This window comes from Acinonyx jubatus, chromosome D2 (assembly GCF_027475565.1).
Source record: "Acinonyx jubatus isolate Ajub_Pintada_27869175 chromosome D2, VMU_Ajub_asm_v1.0, whole genome shotgun sequence".
Classification (NCBI taxonomy): Eukaryota; Metazoa; Chordata; class Mammalia; order Carnivora; family Felidae; genus Acinonyx; species Acinonyx jubatus.
This window is the reverse complement of record NC_069393.1, coordinates 52,911,309-52,929,644: the sequence shown is the minus strand read 5'-3', so window position 1 is coordinate 52,929,644 and position 18,336 is coordinate 52,911,309. Positions and strand designations below refer to the sequence as shown.

General features: G+C 40.7%; 2 protein-coding genes across 13 annotated transcripts in view; one reads left to right on the top strand and one right to left on the bottom strand.

Annotated features, from left to right (window-relative positions):
• Positions 1–18,336, top strand: part of NOC3L (NOC3 like DNA replication regulator) — a 50,380-nt gene that overhangs the window by 24,006 nt on the left and 8,038 nt on the right. For 2 of the 3 annotated variants that reach the window (XM_053207706.1, XM_053207704.1), the window contains 5 exons: positions 286–467; positions 975–1,103; positions 2,023–2,120; positions 4,543–4,627; positions 4,932–5,059. In XM_053207706.1, the coding sequence (XP_053063681.1) occupies positions 286–467; positions 975–1,103; positions 2,023–2,120; positions 4,543–4,627; positions 4,932–5,059 (622 nt within the window). Of the gene's footprint in view, positions 1–285; positions 468–974; positions 1,104–2,022; positions 2,121–4,542; positions 4,628–4,931; positions 5,895–18,336 lie in introns of those variants that run through there. The other variant, XM_015061912.3, reaches the window with a different exon arrangement.
• The window catches only part of PLCE1 (phospholipase C epsilon 1), a 319,271-nt gene continuing 308,356 nt past the window's right edge, over positions 7,422–18,336 (bottom strand). For 8 of the 10 annotated variants that reach the window (XM_053207694.1, XM_053207699.1, XM_053207696.1 and 5 more), the window contains 4 exons: positions 17,589–17,747; positions 15,017–15,232; positions 14,486–14,679; positions 7,422–11,935 (listed from right to left, as the gene is read on the bottom strand). In XM_053207694.1, the coding sequence (XP_053063669.1) occupies positions 14,491–14,679; positions 15,017–15,232; positions 17,589–17,747 (564 nt within the window). In that variant the 3' untranslated portion in view covers positions 7,422–11,935; positions 14,486–14,490. Of the gene's footprint in view, positions 11,936–14,485; positions 14,680–15,016; positions 15,233–17,588; positions 17,748–18,336 lie in introns of those variants that run through there. The other 2 variants (XM_053207698.1, XR_008292338.1) reach the window with 2 other exon arrangements.

Below are 18,336 nucleotides of genomic sequence, written 5' to 3'. Positions count from 1 at the left end.
TAGTCCATGAGAAATGAAAAATCAAAATTGGCATATAAAATGGTGGCCTGCTGGTGTCACACATCTGTGTTTAACCTTATGTAGAAGTTGGAGAGAGCGTCTGGAATTGACTGGAGATGTGGTACAACCACCGCATTTCCTGAGCAGTCTGGCCCTACTTCGTTAGTTAGGGAAATGATTTGGGACAGGTGATGACAGTTCATCTTGGGTTTTTCTGGAGTGCAGTGAAGTTTTGCAATGAAAAAGCAGCAGGAACAGACCTGATGGGTGTATCTGCTGTTGTAGGTGCTACCAACGAAGGCGTCGAGACTGTACTCCAGTGCCTTGACGTCATGCTAACTAAGCGCAGAAAGCAAGTTTCTCAGCAGAGAGCCCTTGCCTTCATCAAGCGTCTTTGTACCCTCGCTCTTCATGTTCTTCCAAATTCAAGCATTGGCATTTTAGCAACTAACAGAATATTAATGCATGTAAGTAGCCATGCAGACAAATGAGTAGAGCTAAGCTTTGCTGTGTGCAACAACAGTGCTGTCTTGTTTGCATCTTTCTCCCCATTTACATTACTACTGTACTACTGTAATAACAGCAAAATGGCAAAATCCAGCGAGAAAAGAAGTACATAAAATTACAAAAGGAAAGCATTCTCACCCCTGTTGATACTCTTCAGAGATAACTTATTTTTACCATTTGGTGGGTCCTTCCAGCAGACACTTTCATTCATATATATACATGCCACATGCACACAGACAACACAGCTTTTTTATAGTGTACATTATTGTTCTGCGTATTTTCTTTAAACACTGTTGATGGACACATTTTTGTGTCCGTACAAATGTAGCTGTAAAGTACATGTTCTTATAGCTCTTCTATAAGAATAAAATCAAAATAAATTTCAATACAGAGAAAAGTACAGAACCCCAATAACATTCTTTACTAAGACTAATTTCATTAGTTCTTTTTATGTGACATTTTTGCAGACTTTCCCAAAAACAGATTTGTTGCTTGACAATGAATCTCAGGGAAGTGGGGTTTTCCTTCCTGAACTGGATGAACCTGAGTACTGTAACGCCCAGAACACGGCTCTTTGGGAATTGCATGCACTCCGGGTAAGAATGGCCTTTTTTCATGTGATCAGTGTTTTTCAGTGTTTCCCCAAGTAGTTACTATTGCCAGAGTCCTCTGTATATTTTGTTCTGGCATGGCCTTTTGTAGAATTTCTGTTTTTTAATTTTTTTAAATTTTTTTTAATGTTTATTTTTGAGAGAGAGCACGCATGCGAGAGAGTGCGCAACCAGGGGATGAGCAGAGAGAGAGAGGGAGACACAGAACCTGAAGCAGGCTCCAGGCTCTGAGTTGTCAGCATAGAGCCTGATGAGGGGCTCGAACTCACGGACCACGAGATCATGACCTAGCTGAAGTCGGCCACTTAACCGACTGAGCCACCCAGGCGCCCCTGGGATTCCTGTTTTAATAGTCTACATTTCGCTTTGCTCTTACTATTCTTTAAGATGTTGAGGTACATTTTCTAAGGAAGCAGAAAATGACAGTTTGGGGGTGTGGTTTAGAAGGTTTACTGCAGTCTTTCCCCAACACTATTCAGAATGGAAGGTCTATATTGGGTCCGACCTGAGGAGACTCTGACATCACCCCAGTTTCAAGAGGGCCACACTGTGTTGTGATCTCATGGTGCAGATGCATATAGGAGGAGGCTTGGAGCAAAATGTTTCAGGAAACCTGTTGTAAATGAACTTTTTTCACTCTAGAAGAGAAATTGCTTTTTGATTTTTTGTTTTCATACTGTAAAAGCAAGACTAAGCTATGTCAGTGGTAACTTGGTCATCAAACAGATTTATGTTGTCCTCTGAGCAAAGAGAATATTTTTTCTGTTGGGATGTGCTTATTGTGAATTACATATGTATATGATTTAAAAAATAGTGTTTATTAAGGAAAATCTTCACTGCAGCTAGTGCTGTAATTTATATAAAGTACTGACCTGTGCAAAACGTGGTCGTTCTTGCCCTTCAGAGACATTACCATCCCATTGTGCAGAGATTTGCAGCTCACCTGATCGCCGGAGCACCTTCTGAAGGCTCGGAAGCGCTCAAACCAGACTTGAGCCGGAGGTATTTAGTAGTTAGCACTGCCTTACTATCAGACTACACATTGCAGTCGAGTGCTCTTTCTTATGAGAAGTCTGCTCTATAAAGTAATAGATTTTCAAATACAAAGTGCCAGTTGATCGGGATTTGGTCTCACTTCATATTTCTGAATTGTTCCAAGGAGAAAACATGTCGCCTGTGGGTTTTGTTAGCATGTTTTTGTTAGTTCGTTTTTGGTAATCAGTTAACATTTTTTTTGGTTCTAAAAAGTTTCACATGGGGCGCCTGGGTGGCTCAGTTGGTTGAGCGTCTAACTCTTGACTTCAGCTCAGGTCATGATCCCAGGGTCATGATATCGGGCTCCGCACTGAGCATGGAGCTTGCTTAAGATTCTCATTCTCCGTCTGCCCCTCTTCTCTCTCTCTCTCTCTCTCTCAAGAAAAGAAGTTTCGCACATCCAGGTAAATAGTGAAAATACATGCCTGACGCACATTATAGGTAATGCCATACTTGCTCTATGAGAAGATCCACGAGTCCAACCACAGAGAGATTCCTTTTCTTTCTGCCCCCTCCTGGCTGGTCCTGCTAGGGCCAGAAAGGGAGAAATGAGAGAAAAGAAGTGCTTTGTGACACTGGCACTCAAGCGGGGCGGCAGTTTCTCTCTTGCACCTCACGGTCATCTCTGTGTAGTGTGTCGTGACCTGCCGCCACTCCCAGCATTCGTCGTGCACTCCAGATGGGGAATAGGGTCCTGCTGGGAGAAGTTGCTTTTCCAGCTTCTTACTCTGAAAAATTTCGGAAGTACAGAAAAGTGGAAAAAGATATTACCTCTTTCCCTACAAAATTAGGCAATACTTGAACTATAAGAAAATAAGACATAAAAGATGCCTTTGTAATATACCCACCACTCAGAATTAATATTTTGCTATAAATTTTTCTCATTTGCAGCCCACTGGTTTCTTTAATTTGGAGATCACAGACAAATGATCAGGAGGTCAGCAGACTGATGTTCTGGCCTCTTCACAGTTTAAACAAAAATGGAATTATTTGCTATATTTTAAATATTAGAGGAATTCACCTAAAAATAAAATTTCCAGCTCCTTGAAGTACTGGGAGATTTGGCAAAATAGATCTGTATTTTTACATGGCAGAAATCAGCTGCTTCCTCCCTTCTAAATGAGACATAAACTCTGTAGTTTTCCATGAATGCTTTTCCCTCTGGGTAGACTAAAGATAACTTTTGGTCTTATTAAATGATAAAGTGGCCGTTTGCTTTTTTTTTCCCTCATACTTCCCACCTGTCCTCCAGCCTTGTTTTTTATTTTTAATTTTATTTTTAATGTTTATTTGTTTTTGAGAGAGAGACCGAGCATGAGCTGGGGAGGGGCAGACACAGGATTGGAAGCAGGCTCCAGGCTCTGAGCTGTCAGCACCAAGCCTGACGTGGGGCTCGAATTCACAGTCTGCGAGATCATGAGCTGAGCAGAAGTTGGACGCTTAACCCACCAAGCCACCGAGGCACCCCAGTTTTTATTTTTTTTAAAGTTTATTTCGAAAGAGAGAGAACGAATGGGGGAGGGGCAGAGAGATGGGAATGGACAGAGGGTCCGAAGCGGGCTCTGCTGACAAGCAGAGAGCCTGATGTGAGGCTCCAACTCATGCATCTTGGGATCATGACCTGAGCTGAGGTTGGATGCTCAACTGACGGAGCCACCCAAGTGCCCCCAGCCTTTTCTAAAAGGGAGAGAAAGGAGAAAACAATTATTTGTCAGTTTTCTTATTCATGTTCCTTTTATGGCATGTTTTTGTCAGAGACTTTGAACGTTTGCCTCATTTGTGCCAGAAATGTCCTTCTCTGGAGGAAGACGAAGAGTGGGTTTATCCCAAAAGCTTGAGAAAGGAGACTCCTGGTGGTCTTGCCCTGGAGGGTGGAGCTTGGGATGTGACTGTTGCAGGCCCTTCCCAATCTCCTTTAGAGAATGTAAACCAACCCCAAATCACTAAGCATTCATGGACAGCCATGGGTATGGACATTTAATCTAGGCCAGTAACTGAAAGATTGAGCTGTTTGAAAGCCATGGAGGGTAACACTGTGCTTCACTTCTCTGGACCCCCATGACTTAGTTGCATATTGTTCACATAACTGTGGTTGAGTTGGGATTTGATCACATTGAGCTGGAGGTCTTCTGCTCTGCCTTGTCTTTTGTCCAGCCTTGTATTTCTCAATGCACACCAGACCTCTCTGAGGTGGATTTAGTTGGATAACATTGTCATTACATGGGAATTTAGGGTTTATTTTACATGAGTTTGTTGGTTTTAAGAGCAAAATTAGGCTGTCCCTCACTATATGGGTTTAGAATAATGCGTGCTTCTCTTTGGGTACAGTCTAATTATTTTCAAGTTACACGGGTATGGTGATGTCTTTACATTTCTTCTGTGATTATAGATCTGCTACAGAACTTTTTGAGACTTACAGCATGGCTGCAATGACATTCAATCCTCCTGTTCAGTCTTCAAGTTCCAAAAGGAAGGTATGTGATACTTTTCATGTTTTTTTAAAAGATGAAATAAAAACTAAGGATGTCTCTTATTAACTGATTCCAACTTGCTTGTGTTATAGGTACTTTTTTTTCCTCTCATGTTTAGGAGTTGATGGTAGGCTGGATCTGTGGGGTTGGGATTCTGTGGAGACAGTCCTGAGACCGTTTTGTTCAGTACAGGAGATGTCCAAGACCCGGCACATGTTGGCTTGGGGTCAGGTGTCACCATTTTTAATTTTGCTCACAGCTTGGCTTTTAGAACTTTTAATATGAGTTACTTTTAATATTTTTGCAGGATGAAGTTTTACAAGGGGATGCATTTTTGAATGAAGATTTAAATCAACTAATCAAAAGACATTGCAGTGAAGTCGCTACTCACTTGCCTCTGGATTTCAGCAGATATTCGACAACATCACTGCGGAGGTAGAAGAGTGAAGTGTCCATGGGCTTTCTTGCATATTTGTGTTTGTTTAGATGCACATAGAGACATATTGTTAATTTAGGACATTCTCTTTACATAAGGGAAGCTTCCTAAGAAAATTAACAGAGGTGGAAGAGTTACCCTTTGCATGGCACAGGGTTCTGCCCAGATTCTGAAAATGTCATTAAGAAAGGAGAATTGAGAGCCCCCTACCCCCATATTTGGAAGTTTCTTAATGATGTTGCCTTTTTAAAACTTAATATACATCTTAAGTTATAGTTAAAAAAAAAAATCTTTGAAGTGAACTTAATTGAATTACAGTTGCTAGATTAAAATGAGGGCATAGAGTGCAGAAAAATCAAGACCGTGAGATTGCTTTATACCATTCAGCTACTCTTTATGACCAAAACTCTTTTTTTTTTTCCTTTTGATGTTTATTTATTTATTTTGGGAGGGGGAGAGAGAGAGAGCGTGTGAGCGAGCAGGCGAAGGGCAGAGAGAGAAGGAGAGAGAGAATCCTAAGCAGGCTCCCTGCTGTCAGTGCAGAGCCCAATGTGGGGCTCAATCCCACAGACCCATGAGATCATGACCTGAACTGAAATCAAGAGTTAGACACTCATCTGACTGAATCACCTGGGCGTCCTGACCAAAACGCTTTCTAATGAAGTAAATATATATTTTTTGGAACATGTAGATGAAAATAAGAATTCTATATTTGAATGAGTATATTTTTATAAAGATTTTTGAGAAAAAGAGAAAATAGTTTGAAATTGGACACCAAGTTCATTGGCTCTTGTTGGATGATACACTTCAAGAAGTAATCTAATTCGATCTTTTTTTTTTTTTTTTTAATTTTTTTTTTCAACGTTTATTTATTTTTGGGACAGAGAGAGACAGAGCTTGAACGGGGGAGGGGCAGAGAGAGAGGGAGACACAGAATCGGAAACAGGCTCCAGGCTCCGAGCCATCAGCCCAGAGCCCGACGCGGGGCTCGAACTCACGGACCGCGAGATTGTGACCTGGCTGAAGTCGGATGCTTAACCGACTGCGCCACCCAGGTGCCCCTAATTCGATCTTTTAAAAAAAGAATGAGAGTGTTCATTATGGCTACTTGCAATGAAAGTTTGAATGTGACTCTAATCTCTTCAAAGTTCTTTGCATTTTCTGATGTGCTCTGGAGGGTGATGGGGGAAGGGTGATGGGGGAAGGACTCCTGGGTGGAAAAACCAAGTCTAAGACTTGACTCTGTTTAAGGATAAATGGTGCCTATTGAAGGGCTTTTCTTCTTCTTTTCTTCCTCTTCCACCCTCTCCTCCTCTTCCTACCCTCCTCCAGCCCCTCCTCTCCCTTTGTACAGATACGATCCTCTTCTTTATGAATATAATTAAACAATATTTTACCTAAGATACTGTCATATTCTAGGAATGACCTCTGAAATAAGTTTTTATTACAACCAGGTTATAAATATTCTTTACTGTGAATAATTAAATAAAACAGCTGCTTTTTTCTGCTTCCTATTTTTTTTTTTTTCCTTAATTTGTTTTGAGAGAGAGAGTGAGAGGGGTGGGGCAGAGAGAGAGGGAGAGAGGGAATCCCAAGCAGGCTCCACACTGTCAGTGCAGAGCCCCGACGTGAGGCTTGGTCTCATGAACCATGAGATCATGACCTGAGCTGAGATCAAGAGTCAGATGCTTAACTGACTGAGCCACCCAGGAGCCCCTGTTTGTTTGTTCCTTCCTTCTTTCTTTCTTTTTCTTTCTTTCTTTTCTCTTCTTTTCTTTCTTTCCTTCTTTCTTTTTCTTTTTTCTTTTCTTTTCTTTACTTTTCTTTCTCTCTCTCTATTTAAGCAATCTCTGTACCCAACATGGGGCTCGAACTCATGGACCTGAGATCAAGAGCCGTATGCTCTACTGACTGAGCCAGCCAGGTACCCTTCTGCTTCCTGTTGTGATGTGAGAATTTAATAAAATGTACAGCATTCCCAATTAAATAGATCTTCTATGTCTTTGAAACTATAGAAGCCAGTTCCTTTGTTCTAGAGCTTAAAGCCCTTTTTTTCCCTCATGAAATAAATGAAAATAGAAATTGCCTTTATTATTCCAGCTTAATGGGGGATATCTGCTCAACAGTGCATGTTATCTTTCAGCGTGCGTGTGTGTGTGTATGTTTATATATATATAGCATATTCTTACGTGATTTTAAAAAGTTTTTTTGTAGGCTTGATTATTTAATGAAAATGTACAATTTAATATATAAATATTTGCTTTTAAACCACATTTTAGATATAAAACAGAGTCCAGAAACGTTATGAATAGATGTTTGGATGACCACATGGTCTTTCCCCATCAGAGCACAAATGACCAATGCATGTCACAAATCATTTATTTTCCAAACATATACAAATACATTTATATTTCACTTTGGCAGGAGAAACTAGTTTAGGTGAAAAATCAATTTTGAAGTAGAAATTCATGAACTATTTCACACTTGTATTATGCTTTTAACTTTGTAGTTACACATACAGAGAATCACAGTGGGACCATAAAATTACACATCTAGTATTTGAATACCCTTTATGAATTTGAGAATGAAATCTATTTGTGCATAAACTTTCATGGCCTGTGTTGATGAGTTTCATTTTCAGAACTAAATATCATAGTAACATACACACACACACACACACACACACACACACATCCTGAGGCTATAACAAGCTTACAGCCTTAATATATTTTTAACTAGACCAATATCGAGCACCTACTATGTGCTTAGCACTGTGCTAAGCACTTAAAAGTGAAGTGGGATAATAACGAGTGTAAGACACAGCTTCAGTCTTCCATGGTCCTGCATGTTAAGTCAGATCATTCACACAACATGAAAAAAAAATGCAACATTACCCAATTCAGTGTCAGAGTGAATTATTTCAAAGTTCAGAGACTTAGGAAAGGTTTCAGAGACCTGCTTGATGGTCTGCTTGAGCATAGTATATTTTAGATCTAAGAGATGTATATGAATGAGTAGCTTGGTAATCATGGAGAGTCAGTATTTCAAAAACACTCATTTCAGGTCATCCCATGTCCAAATCCTTAGCCATCAGCCAAAGATTCCTTTCAGGAAGTTGATACTTAGAGATGGCCAAGAACACATAAATTGTTGACAGTGCCCCATATCATAGGTGCTGGACTTGGTGTAAGAGGCAATCTTTGTTTTCTAATAACTTTCCGGAGGGTCCAGGTGTTCACCTCTTGTCACTTTGACGCTCATGTAAGAGAAGCAACTGCGAGGGGTCCGAGGCAGCCGTCTGGAGAGCACGTAGGCTGTGGGCTGCCTCCCACTCCGCCTAGTTGGAGATCCGACACCAGCCAGGAAGATCCTACTCTTCTCTTGGTGTGGCCGAGTTGTGGAGTATCGTGTGGGCAAGTCAGTTCAGTTTTTTCCAGGCAGAATGCAATCTCTGTTACTTGTCAGAATTAAGCAAGGCCTATGGTTGTCCAGGCAGAGGAGGACAGATCTGCAGAGGTACTGGATAGGGAGGGAGAGCAGAGGAAGGGGAAGATGTAGTTTGAGGAAGGAGTGGGTGTGTGGCAGCAGGGGGCCCGCTTCATTAAAGAGCCTCCAGTGTTTCCGGAGCCATTGAGATGGGAGACCTTTGTAAGAAAGTAACTTTAATTAAAAACAGGCACTGTAACTCACTTGTAGCTGCAACTATATACCCCCAACTGGAGAATTTATAAATAACTTACTTGCAAAGGATGACATGAAAAGAAGGTTCCCTCAAGAGGGCACTTTCCGCCCAAATAGTATTGTTACTTCTTACAAATTTGCCCTCAAACTTACCCTGGCTTCCTTAACAACCTCATGTAACCTTCTATTATTTTGTAAAACAACCAATTGCAGATGCACAGGTGACCGAGAGGAAGTTAGTCTATTTCTTTCAGCATCACTGATCAAGTTGGATTCTTACCTAATCCTTTCTCATCAGCTCTGTATATTCTGTAAAGCTGGCATCACCATACAGAGTAACACAACTCATGTTCCTCTGCTTTTAGTGAAGTGTCTTCAAATACTTTTCCTCCAAACTTTGTAATAAACCTAACCTGCATAAATAGGTTCTTTTTTTTCTTTTTAATGTTTATTATGTTGAGAGAGAGAGAGCGCATACGCGCACGAGCAGGGTAGGGGCAGAGAGAGGGAGGCACAGAATCCGAAGCAGGCTCCAGGCTCTGAGCTGTCTGCACAGAGCCTGACCTGGGGCTCGAACCCACAAAGAGAGATACTGCGAGATCACGACCTGAGCCAAAGTTGGCCACTTAACTAACTGAGCCACCCAGGAGCTCCTGTTTAGATTCCTTTCCATATCAACTTACTGATAAAAGTTTGCTACCCAGACTTTTAGTAGTATGGAAAGTATGAAGTAGTATGGTACAGTCTGGGTGGCCATTTTTGATTCATTCTAAATAGGGTAATTTCTTTCATTTGGTATGCCATCATAACTCTATGGTTCAGATAAACTAAAATAAAAATTTTGTATTTTCGGCAAACACCAGGTTGTTTTGCTGAGTTGTAATAGAATAGATGCTTTACGTTTTGAGCAATGTGTCCTTCCTGAAGTCCCAAAGAATCAAATAGAGGATGTGCTTTCACCTCAAAAGGAACTGAACAATCAAGTAGGGTTCAGTACAGGCAATATATTCACTTGTGAGACGTCTCACTTCAGTCTCAGGAAGTTGCCGATTCTGTTCTGCAGCCAAATGAACTATGTTAAAGATGGGGGTGAGGTGGGACTGGAGCTTAGAATCAAGGCCAAGTGATAAAACCTAGAGAGACCAGTCATCTCATCTCTGCATGGGTTTTCATTTGACTCTAGCCAGTTAGGCCAGTAATTCAGTTTGGAATACACGGTATGCCAAATCAGAAGAAAAGATGCCAGATTTATAGAAGCATGATAACGTGTTTCTGGAATGTTTTTTTTTTTTTTAATGGGCAGTACTGTGCATTTATTGTAGATTATTTGAAAAGAAACCTGTAGCACTGTGCAAACTCCATCAAACTGGAATAGCCTGAATTCTGTCGACAAGCAAGTGGTCACTGCTCTAGCATTAAGGCTTTGAGTACGAACTTCCAATAATGTGAAAGCTGTATGGTGTGATTTTTTTTTTTTGTTTTTATTTATTTTGAGAGAGAGCGAGCGAGCAAGTAGGGGAGGGGCAGAGAGAGGGGAGAGGGAGAGAATCCCAAACAAGCTCTGCACTGGCAGCACGGAGCCTAATGTGGGGCTCGAAGTCACAACCCGTGAGAACATGACCTGAGCCAAAGGCAGATGCTGAACTGACTGAGCCACCCAAGGCGCCCCTGTGTAGTATACTTTTAACACTTCTGATTTTAGAGTATGCAAAGAACTGGGGACCGTGTTATTCATTTTTACAATTGGCACAAAAAGAACTTCTCAAAAAGTTAGGACTTTGTTTTATAATTTGAAGAAAAAATTTTAATATCAGCAGAAAGATAAAATTTGGATTTTGCTTCAGAGGGGCACACATTGCATTTTAAAAGTCATAATTTGCTTCATACTGAGAGTAAAAATCTTTTATACTTACGTTATAGTTTTATGCAGTAAGATTTTAAAGATAATTTACCTTGAGTGGCAATTATGACTTGGATCAATAGCTCTTCAATTAGAAATGAAAATGAAGCTTTTTTTTTTGCATGAAATTCTGGCCCATGTCAGGTATTCAGAGCATACTTTTTTTCTTTTTTCTTTTTTTAGGAGATTTGTCTTCAAATAGTGAGCTAGAACCACTAATACTTCTAAATCTATAAGCAATATCAAGAAAGCGATGTATAATAAATATATAAGTACAGTGTCAGTACAAACCTTGCAAAATAAATAAATTTGAACACCAACTCAGTCTACTTTTACTTTAAGAAATGTTAAATTTTTTGTTAAGATGTCACAGCTCAGAAGATACTAATTTGTACATCATTCTAAATTCAATTTGTGAAAACCAAAAGTGGAATAATCTGTGAATAATACATAAGCAATAAACTTAAAAAAAACCCAACATCATTCTGTATGTAAAAAGAAATGGTAAAGAAGAGTCCACTATGGTGCACAATATAGAAACTAAATCAAATTACTTTGTGATGAATCTCACAGGACATATTTACACTCGCAATGCCCTAAAGCTTCCAATTGTCCGCCATGAACTGTATGACTAACCTCGCTTGTTTTCAGACCTCTGTGGCTCTTGTTGCCAGTTTTCTAAGTCAGGTCAGCAAACTATGGCCCTGGGCCAGATCTAGCCTGCCGCCAGTGTTTGTATGGCTCTTGAACTAAGAATAGCTTTTACATTTTTAACTGATTGGAAAAAACCCCAAAGAGGATTATTTGTGATGTGAAAATTATGTGAAATTGTGATTTCAGTGTCTGTAAATAGTTTCATTGGAATACAGCCATGCTCATTCACGTATAGATCATCTATGGCTGCTTTTGCACTGTAACAGCCGAGCTGAGTAATTGCTACAGAGACCATATGGCCCATAAAGCCTAAAATGTTTACCACCTGGCCCTTTATGGACAAAGTTTGCTGACCCTTGTTCTAAGTCAGTTATTGCGAGCTTAGCAATGTTTTTTTCCCAACTGCTGACATTTGCAAAGTGGCAATCTCCTGGGCTGCATTGTTGCATTCATCAGGAATTGGTTGGTAGGTAGCCCTTGCCATTTTGCTTGTCCTCAGCATGGACCTCACATCATGTGTCAAGAAGGCTTCGGTTCAGAAATCCTCAATTTCCAGTTTAAGTCTAATGAAAATAAGCAAATTGTATTTGTTTCCACCATGTTCATTCTTGACTTTAACTTCTTACCAAAAGGTCTTCACCTGTAAAGTTGTATACATAGCTTTGTTAGTATATTTAAAATGCAGGAACAGAAACATTTGCAGTGTAGCAAGGGTTTAGTGTTATTCAACTGACAGAAACCCACAGCTTTGGTGGCTGGTTTTGGAGGAGAGACTATTTGCTATAAACTCACAGTGTCATAACATGATGCTCCTGGGTGATGGAACATGAGCCTATTTCTGTTCTGAACACCACATTCTTTAGAAAGATTTTTGTAATCACAATCAAATAAATTTCAACTTTTTTAAAAGGGGGAAGTCCTTCAACTCTGCATTATTTCAGATATGAGTAAGGTATATAATTGTGGAAATTATTAAGGGGTAACTCTTAAAACTTCAGGGGTGAAAATTTTAGAACAAGTAACATGAAACCTTACGTTCTCAGAAAGCAGCAAAAACGCTACACTTGTCTTCTTGCGAGCACAAAAAGTCTCTTCTCATGAGACCATTTGTAAAGGAGTTTATAACATGAGATACATATTCCCATAGATGCACCCATGGATGTTTTTAAAGAGAAGCTTCCCCAAGTTTAGGTAAAGCTGAGGTCAACTCAATGATTTTGCTTGCTACAGAAAAATATAGTCCAAAGGCATACCTCTAAATCACCCCCTATCCCTACTCCTAATAATGCTCATTATAGCAAGCTTATTCTTTTTAAGTCAGATTTCCAGTGGAGCTATATTCCGATGTACTTCTTGTAATCTTGTGGCACAGTGAGGGCTCCATTGTGCAGAGCATAATTCCACTGCCACCGTGGAGGTTATAATATAAGGGGTGTGTATAACATCACATCTATGATTTGATGCTAAGTTCTTGACATGGAAAACAATATTTTAGGTTTTAATTACTGTCCTTAGTGTCACGCTCACAGACCCACTACCAAGGTAAGCCATCTTCTAAACAGCTATGGAGGCTCAACATTGATGCTTAGTCCTAAAGCTCACTTGGCTTTTGGAGAAGGCACTGTTGTCTTAGTGTCCTGGGGCAAAAAAGAAAGTGAGTCTGGAACTTTTAATGTATGTATGTATGTGTTGATCGATTAATTGTAATCTCTGTGCCTAACGTGGGGCTCAAACTCACGGCCCCAAGATCAAGAGTCGGGCGCTTCACCAACTGTGCCAGCCAGAGGCCCCTGGAACTTAAAATTTTTTTTTTATGAGTGCATGAGCAGGGGAGGTGCAGAGAGAGGGAGAGAGAGAATCCCAAGCAGGCTCTGTGTTGTCAATGCAGAGCCTGACCTGGGGCTTGATTTCATGAACCATGAGATCATGACCTGAGCTGAAATCAAGAGTCAGCCGCTTAATCAACTGAGTTGCCCAGGCACCCCACCCCTGGAACTTTTAAAAATTAGGATTCCAGATGTATCTCAACAGAAAATGAGTGTTGAACATTCTCAGTCTGGCATAGGTCAGGGCTTTGCCGTTCTGTGTGTATTCACTATTGTCCGATGCTATTTGATGGGGATTTGTTGCTGTAGTTCTGAGAGTTCCTTCTGATGATCCTTTCCATACAGAACCTAAACAAACCTCAGAATAGCTGGATACGCAGATATTCTGAAGGAGGGTGTTCCCTGTGTTTGGCCCTGGCTGTTTCGGAAGAGCTTTGCACGCGTTGTGTGGGGCACTGATTATTTTAAGAGCTTCTTAAATGTAGAAATACGGACTCAGTGTATTGAGCCGCCTTTTGTGCTATTATAAATCAAATTAGGTCCTGTCAAAAGGTATCAATAAAGTCTTTAATTGTGAGCTCCAATTTAATATAAGGAATTCCTAATTGTGATAAAGACAGACGATAAACCTCTACAGTATAAGCAGCAATGCCTTCACTATGCCGTCGGTCTCATTAATTTTACAACTACAGTGACACAGGTAAAAACTGGGCTTTAATCCCTGGGTTCATTAACAAACTAAATGAAAAAAAAATCTGGTTTCCTCAAGTTCTTTTTTTTTTTTTAATTTGGGTTCCATATATGGTAATTTGTTTTAAGATAGAACTAAGTTTACTCTGTAAATGCCAAGCAGTGGGCGGGCAACCAAAGGCTTAATTTACTGCAGTTTCAAGACAGCGGCTGTTATGTTATTTTGCTTTCTTTTTAACCATCGCATCCTGGATGCCAGGTTTTTAATGTTTTAATTGAGGCAGACCAAGGTGAGGTTGTTGAGGCTAAATCAAACCTTAAAACGGACCTGAAACTAGAAATCCAAAGGAATAAGAGCTGAATGACCCACAGAAGTCCTTTGAGAATGTCCAGGACCGTGAGCAATAATTAAGGCAGTTCTATGTCTGATGAAATAAGGCTGATGTAGTAGGTCGGGCAAGTGGGTTGTCCTCTCGGGGCCTTCGTCTGGCCATCTACAAACCCAGCAGTCTAAAGTTATAAATGTTATACATAAATCTGCAGAGGTCTTTTCCTGTTTTTAGGTACCATTCCTATCTGCCTTCAGGGGACATCCTCCTGGGCCTTACACAGTAGTTGGTCCCCGTTTCAGAATAGTGTGATGATTCAAGTCTACCCGGGTAAAACGTGCCAACCTTGGTTATTGTCGATAGTCCATGGTGTCACTGGAGGACAAGCTGCCCATAGGTTTCTCCTCCTTGTTTTGGACACCTTCTGAGGCCAAGACCTGAGAAGGTGATGCGAGTCCTCGGGGTTGTTTAGTTGACTTGGTGAACTTCTTAAATTCACTTGCAAAAGAAATGCCTTTCCTTTTGTCTTCTCGGGATGCCTGTGGGGAAAAAAAGAACCTTCCATTGGTATGTTAAAGCCGGGATCCTCAGTCACATGACATGCTATCATAGAACCCTTTCCTCTTCCTCTCCAGTAAGTAGAGCTTTGGGAAGAAGTGCTGAGGGACACCCCTTTCAGGACTGCTTACCCATGGAGGGGTGGCAGGCACTACCTTTCTTTTCACATAGTGAAAATGAAGCCAAATGATTTTCTCCCAACTATATCCCTTGGCTCAGGAACTTTCTTCAAGATTTCACGAGCTCCCAAATTTGATTACCATGGAGCTGTGAATAGCAAATACTTTGTGAAGAGAGCAAAAGAACTTTGAACTTTACCTGCACCTGCTCCTTTAGCTTAAGGATGAATTTTCCTGCCCCTTTCCACTTGCTTTGGGCTTGAAACACACACTCCTGATCCAAAAGGACCCGCTGGGAGGACTTTGGGGTGGAAGACTTCTTGGTCGTGTCTTTTACCACCTCTTCCAAAAGGACATAGTCACTTGGGTTGGGATTGCTCAGGATGCTGTAGGAATACTTTGCTTTGCACAAGGTCTGAAAGATAAATTACAGTCAACTGAGGGGTGCCTGGGTGGCTCAGCTGGTTAAGCGTCTGACTTCAGCTCAGGTCATGATCTCACGGTCCGTGAGTTCGAGTCCCGTGTCAGGCTCTGTGCTGACAGCTCAGAGCCCGGAGCCTGCTTCGGGTTCTGTGTCTCCCTCTCCCTCTGCCCTTCCCCTGCTCACACTCTGTCTCTCTCAAAAATAAATAAACATTAAAAAAAAATTACAGTCAACTGAATACACAGTATCTCCAACACTTGCATTCATTCTGAATGAGACTTGAAGGTGGGGAAAATGTCACAGACGTTTAGAGAAGGAGGGGATCTTTCAGATGGCCTCATATCATTCGTCATTTTACATCTGTGTACTTATAGCTTGTAACGTGCTTTCTTGCATTACCTGATAAAGCTTCACAACAGCTTCACAACAAATGGGGTAATGATTTAGGTATTACCCCATTTTCAGACAAGGAAGCTTAAATGTATGAAGGTTAAGCAGATTCCAAAGGATGCACAACTAATAAGTGCTAGAATAAGGACTTCCACTGGATTTTCTACATGCACCAAAGCTCATAGGCATGAAGGTCACACAGACAATGAGAGACAGAATCTTGACCTTCAGGAGCCTTTCTGTCCCACCAGGCTGCTTCTTCATCTCAGTGTCTTGGATGTTGAAGGCATTTTAGTTATTTACCTGGCCTCACTTCTCATTTAGTACGAGATCATCTTTCGCTTACATGTTTATTTAGTCATCAAATGTTTAGTGAGGGCTTCCTGTGTCCCAGATATAGTACTATTCTTTGGAGAGAGAAAGATGAACAAAAAAACCCCCATATGTCTGGGCTTTCTTGGAGTTCAAACTCTATTAAGGAGGCAAATATTAACCACATAAGCATGCAACAATAGCAAATAACACTATAGTGTTTGCCATGTGCTGAGCATTATACACATTACCGATACTTACTGACTTCACTGTCACAACAACTCTGGGTGGAAAGTACTATTATACTATCTCCATGTTATCTACGTAGTAACTTAGCACATGGTAAACAGTGTGCTGGAGCCAACTGGAACGGGCCAGTGAAATCAGACATGGTGGGAGCATCCACACAACAGAAACTGGCAAACACAAAAAATCAGTTGGAGCTTTTTTGTTTTTCCTTAAGAGAGCCAGTTTACCAGCACACTACTGTAGCTGAGGCACAGAGCTGGGGTCAATTGCACTACCGGGTATTTATCCAAAGGATACCAGAATGCTGTTTCACAGGGGCACATGCACCCCAATGTGTAGAGCACCACTATCAACAATAGCGAAAATATAGAAAGAGCCCAAATGTCCATTGATGAATGAATGGATAAAGAAGATGTGGGGTGTGTGTGTGTGTATACACACACACACACAATGGAATATTACCTGGCAATCAAAAAGAATGAAATCTTGCCATTTGCAACAACATGGATGGAACTAGACGATATTATGCTCAGCGAAATTAGAGAAAGACAAATATATGACTTCACTCATGAGGATTTCAAGAGACAAAACAGATGAACATAAGGGAAGGGAAGCAAAAATCATATAAAAACAAGGAGGGGGACAAAACGTAAGAGACTCGTAAATATGGAGAACAAACCAAGGGTTACTGGAAGGGTTGTGGGTGGGGGAATGGGCTAATTGGGCAAGAGGCATTAAGGAGAACACTTGTTGGGATAAGCACTGGGTGTTATATGTAAGTGATGAGTCACAAAATTCTCCTGAAATCATTACTGCGCTATATGTTAACTAATTTGGATGTAAATTTTAAAAATTAATAAGTTTAAAAAATTTTTTTAAAAGTAGAGCTGGGGTTTGAACCTGGAGTAATTTGATCTAGAGTCTTCTGTGCTGTTAACCATTATGCTACACCACTTCTCAAATGGGTGTTTAATAAACACAAACCATTACAAAGCTTGAAGGAAGGAAGTATAGTTCTCTGAAACCATGTGCACCAAGAAGTATGACTTAGAGCAGGGAAAGGGCCAGAGAAGGCCTCCAGCATGTCTTCGGTAGGATCTTTGAGAGACAGTCTTTAGGATTGGCTTAGGCATGTCTGGGGCAATAAAATTACTACTCTGTGGAGTTCCTACCTCAATCTATTATCAACACTTCACAGAGAGCCAGACTCGTGGTAGATACTAGGTGAATTGTCTGCTGAAGGAATGAACTAGTATTTTCCAACTGTAAGAGGCACACTCTCCCTCTTCAGATCCCCATTGTTCTAGAACTTCACTCATAAAATGAGCTGACATCAGATTTGTCCTAGTGATTTACACTGAGGAGCTGACTGAGGCAAGCAAGGGAGAGGTTTCACCTGCTGAATGACGTCCTGTGCGGTGCTGACACGGGGTGCTTTGATGACCGTTCGAGGTTGCTCTGGAGAAACATCGTGCACTTGAACAAAGAAACTCTCCTCCTCTGAGCTCAAGGTCACCTCTTTGTCATCTTGAACAATGCTTTTCTCTTCTAGGTTCTGTGTTTAAAGAGATGAAAAGTGTGAGTAAATGGTAAGATGATGTAGAGTAAAAAAGAAAAACCTAGCAAAAATGTGGGCTATATCTTGGCAATGTGGAAACTATATCTTAGCTTTATATTTCATACACTAATTAATATTTCATGGACTATTCTAAAGGGTATACGTATCTTCTGAGAGGAAGAAAGTAATGTGGGTATTTTTGCTGATATTGACAGACTAATAAGGACCTGGCTCAAAATAAGCCAAAAGATCTGCTCCTACTGCCAGTGGAGTTTGAGTCCCAGTCAACTGTAGACAAATTTGGAAGAGGACAATACACCATTTTGCCAAATATTAAAAGTCAAATAAGAACACAGCAAATTACATTTAGGAGAAAGCCCGTTCATGCCCTACACAGGCCTTGAGCATTTAAGAAATGCTGGAGATCTGAACAATGAAATGTGCAAACTGGCATCCAGCCAGGCTGGAAGAACAGGAACTACAGCGGAAAGGCGGAACCAATGGCTGGAGGTAGGTCACACTGAAACGAATGTTGACAAAATTCTCAGTAGTTATGAGAATTGGTCATCAGGTTAATTGGCTTTTA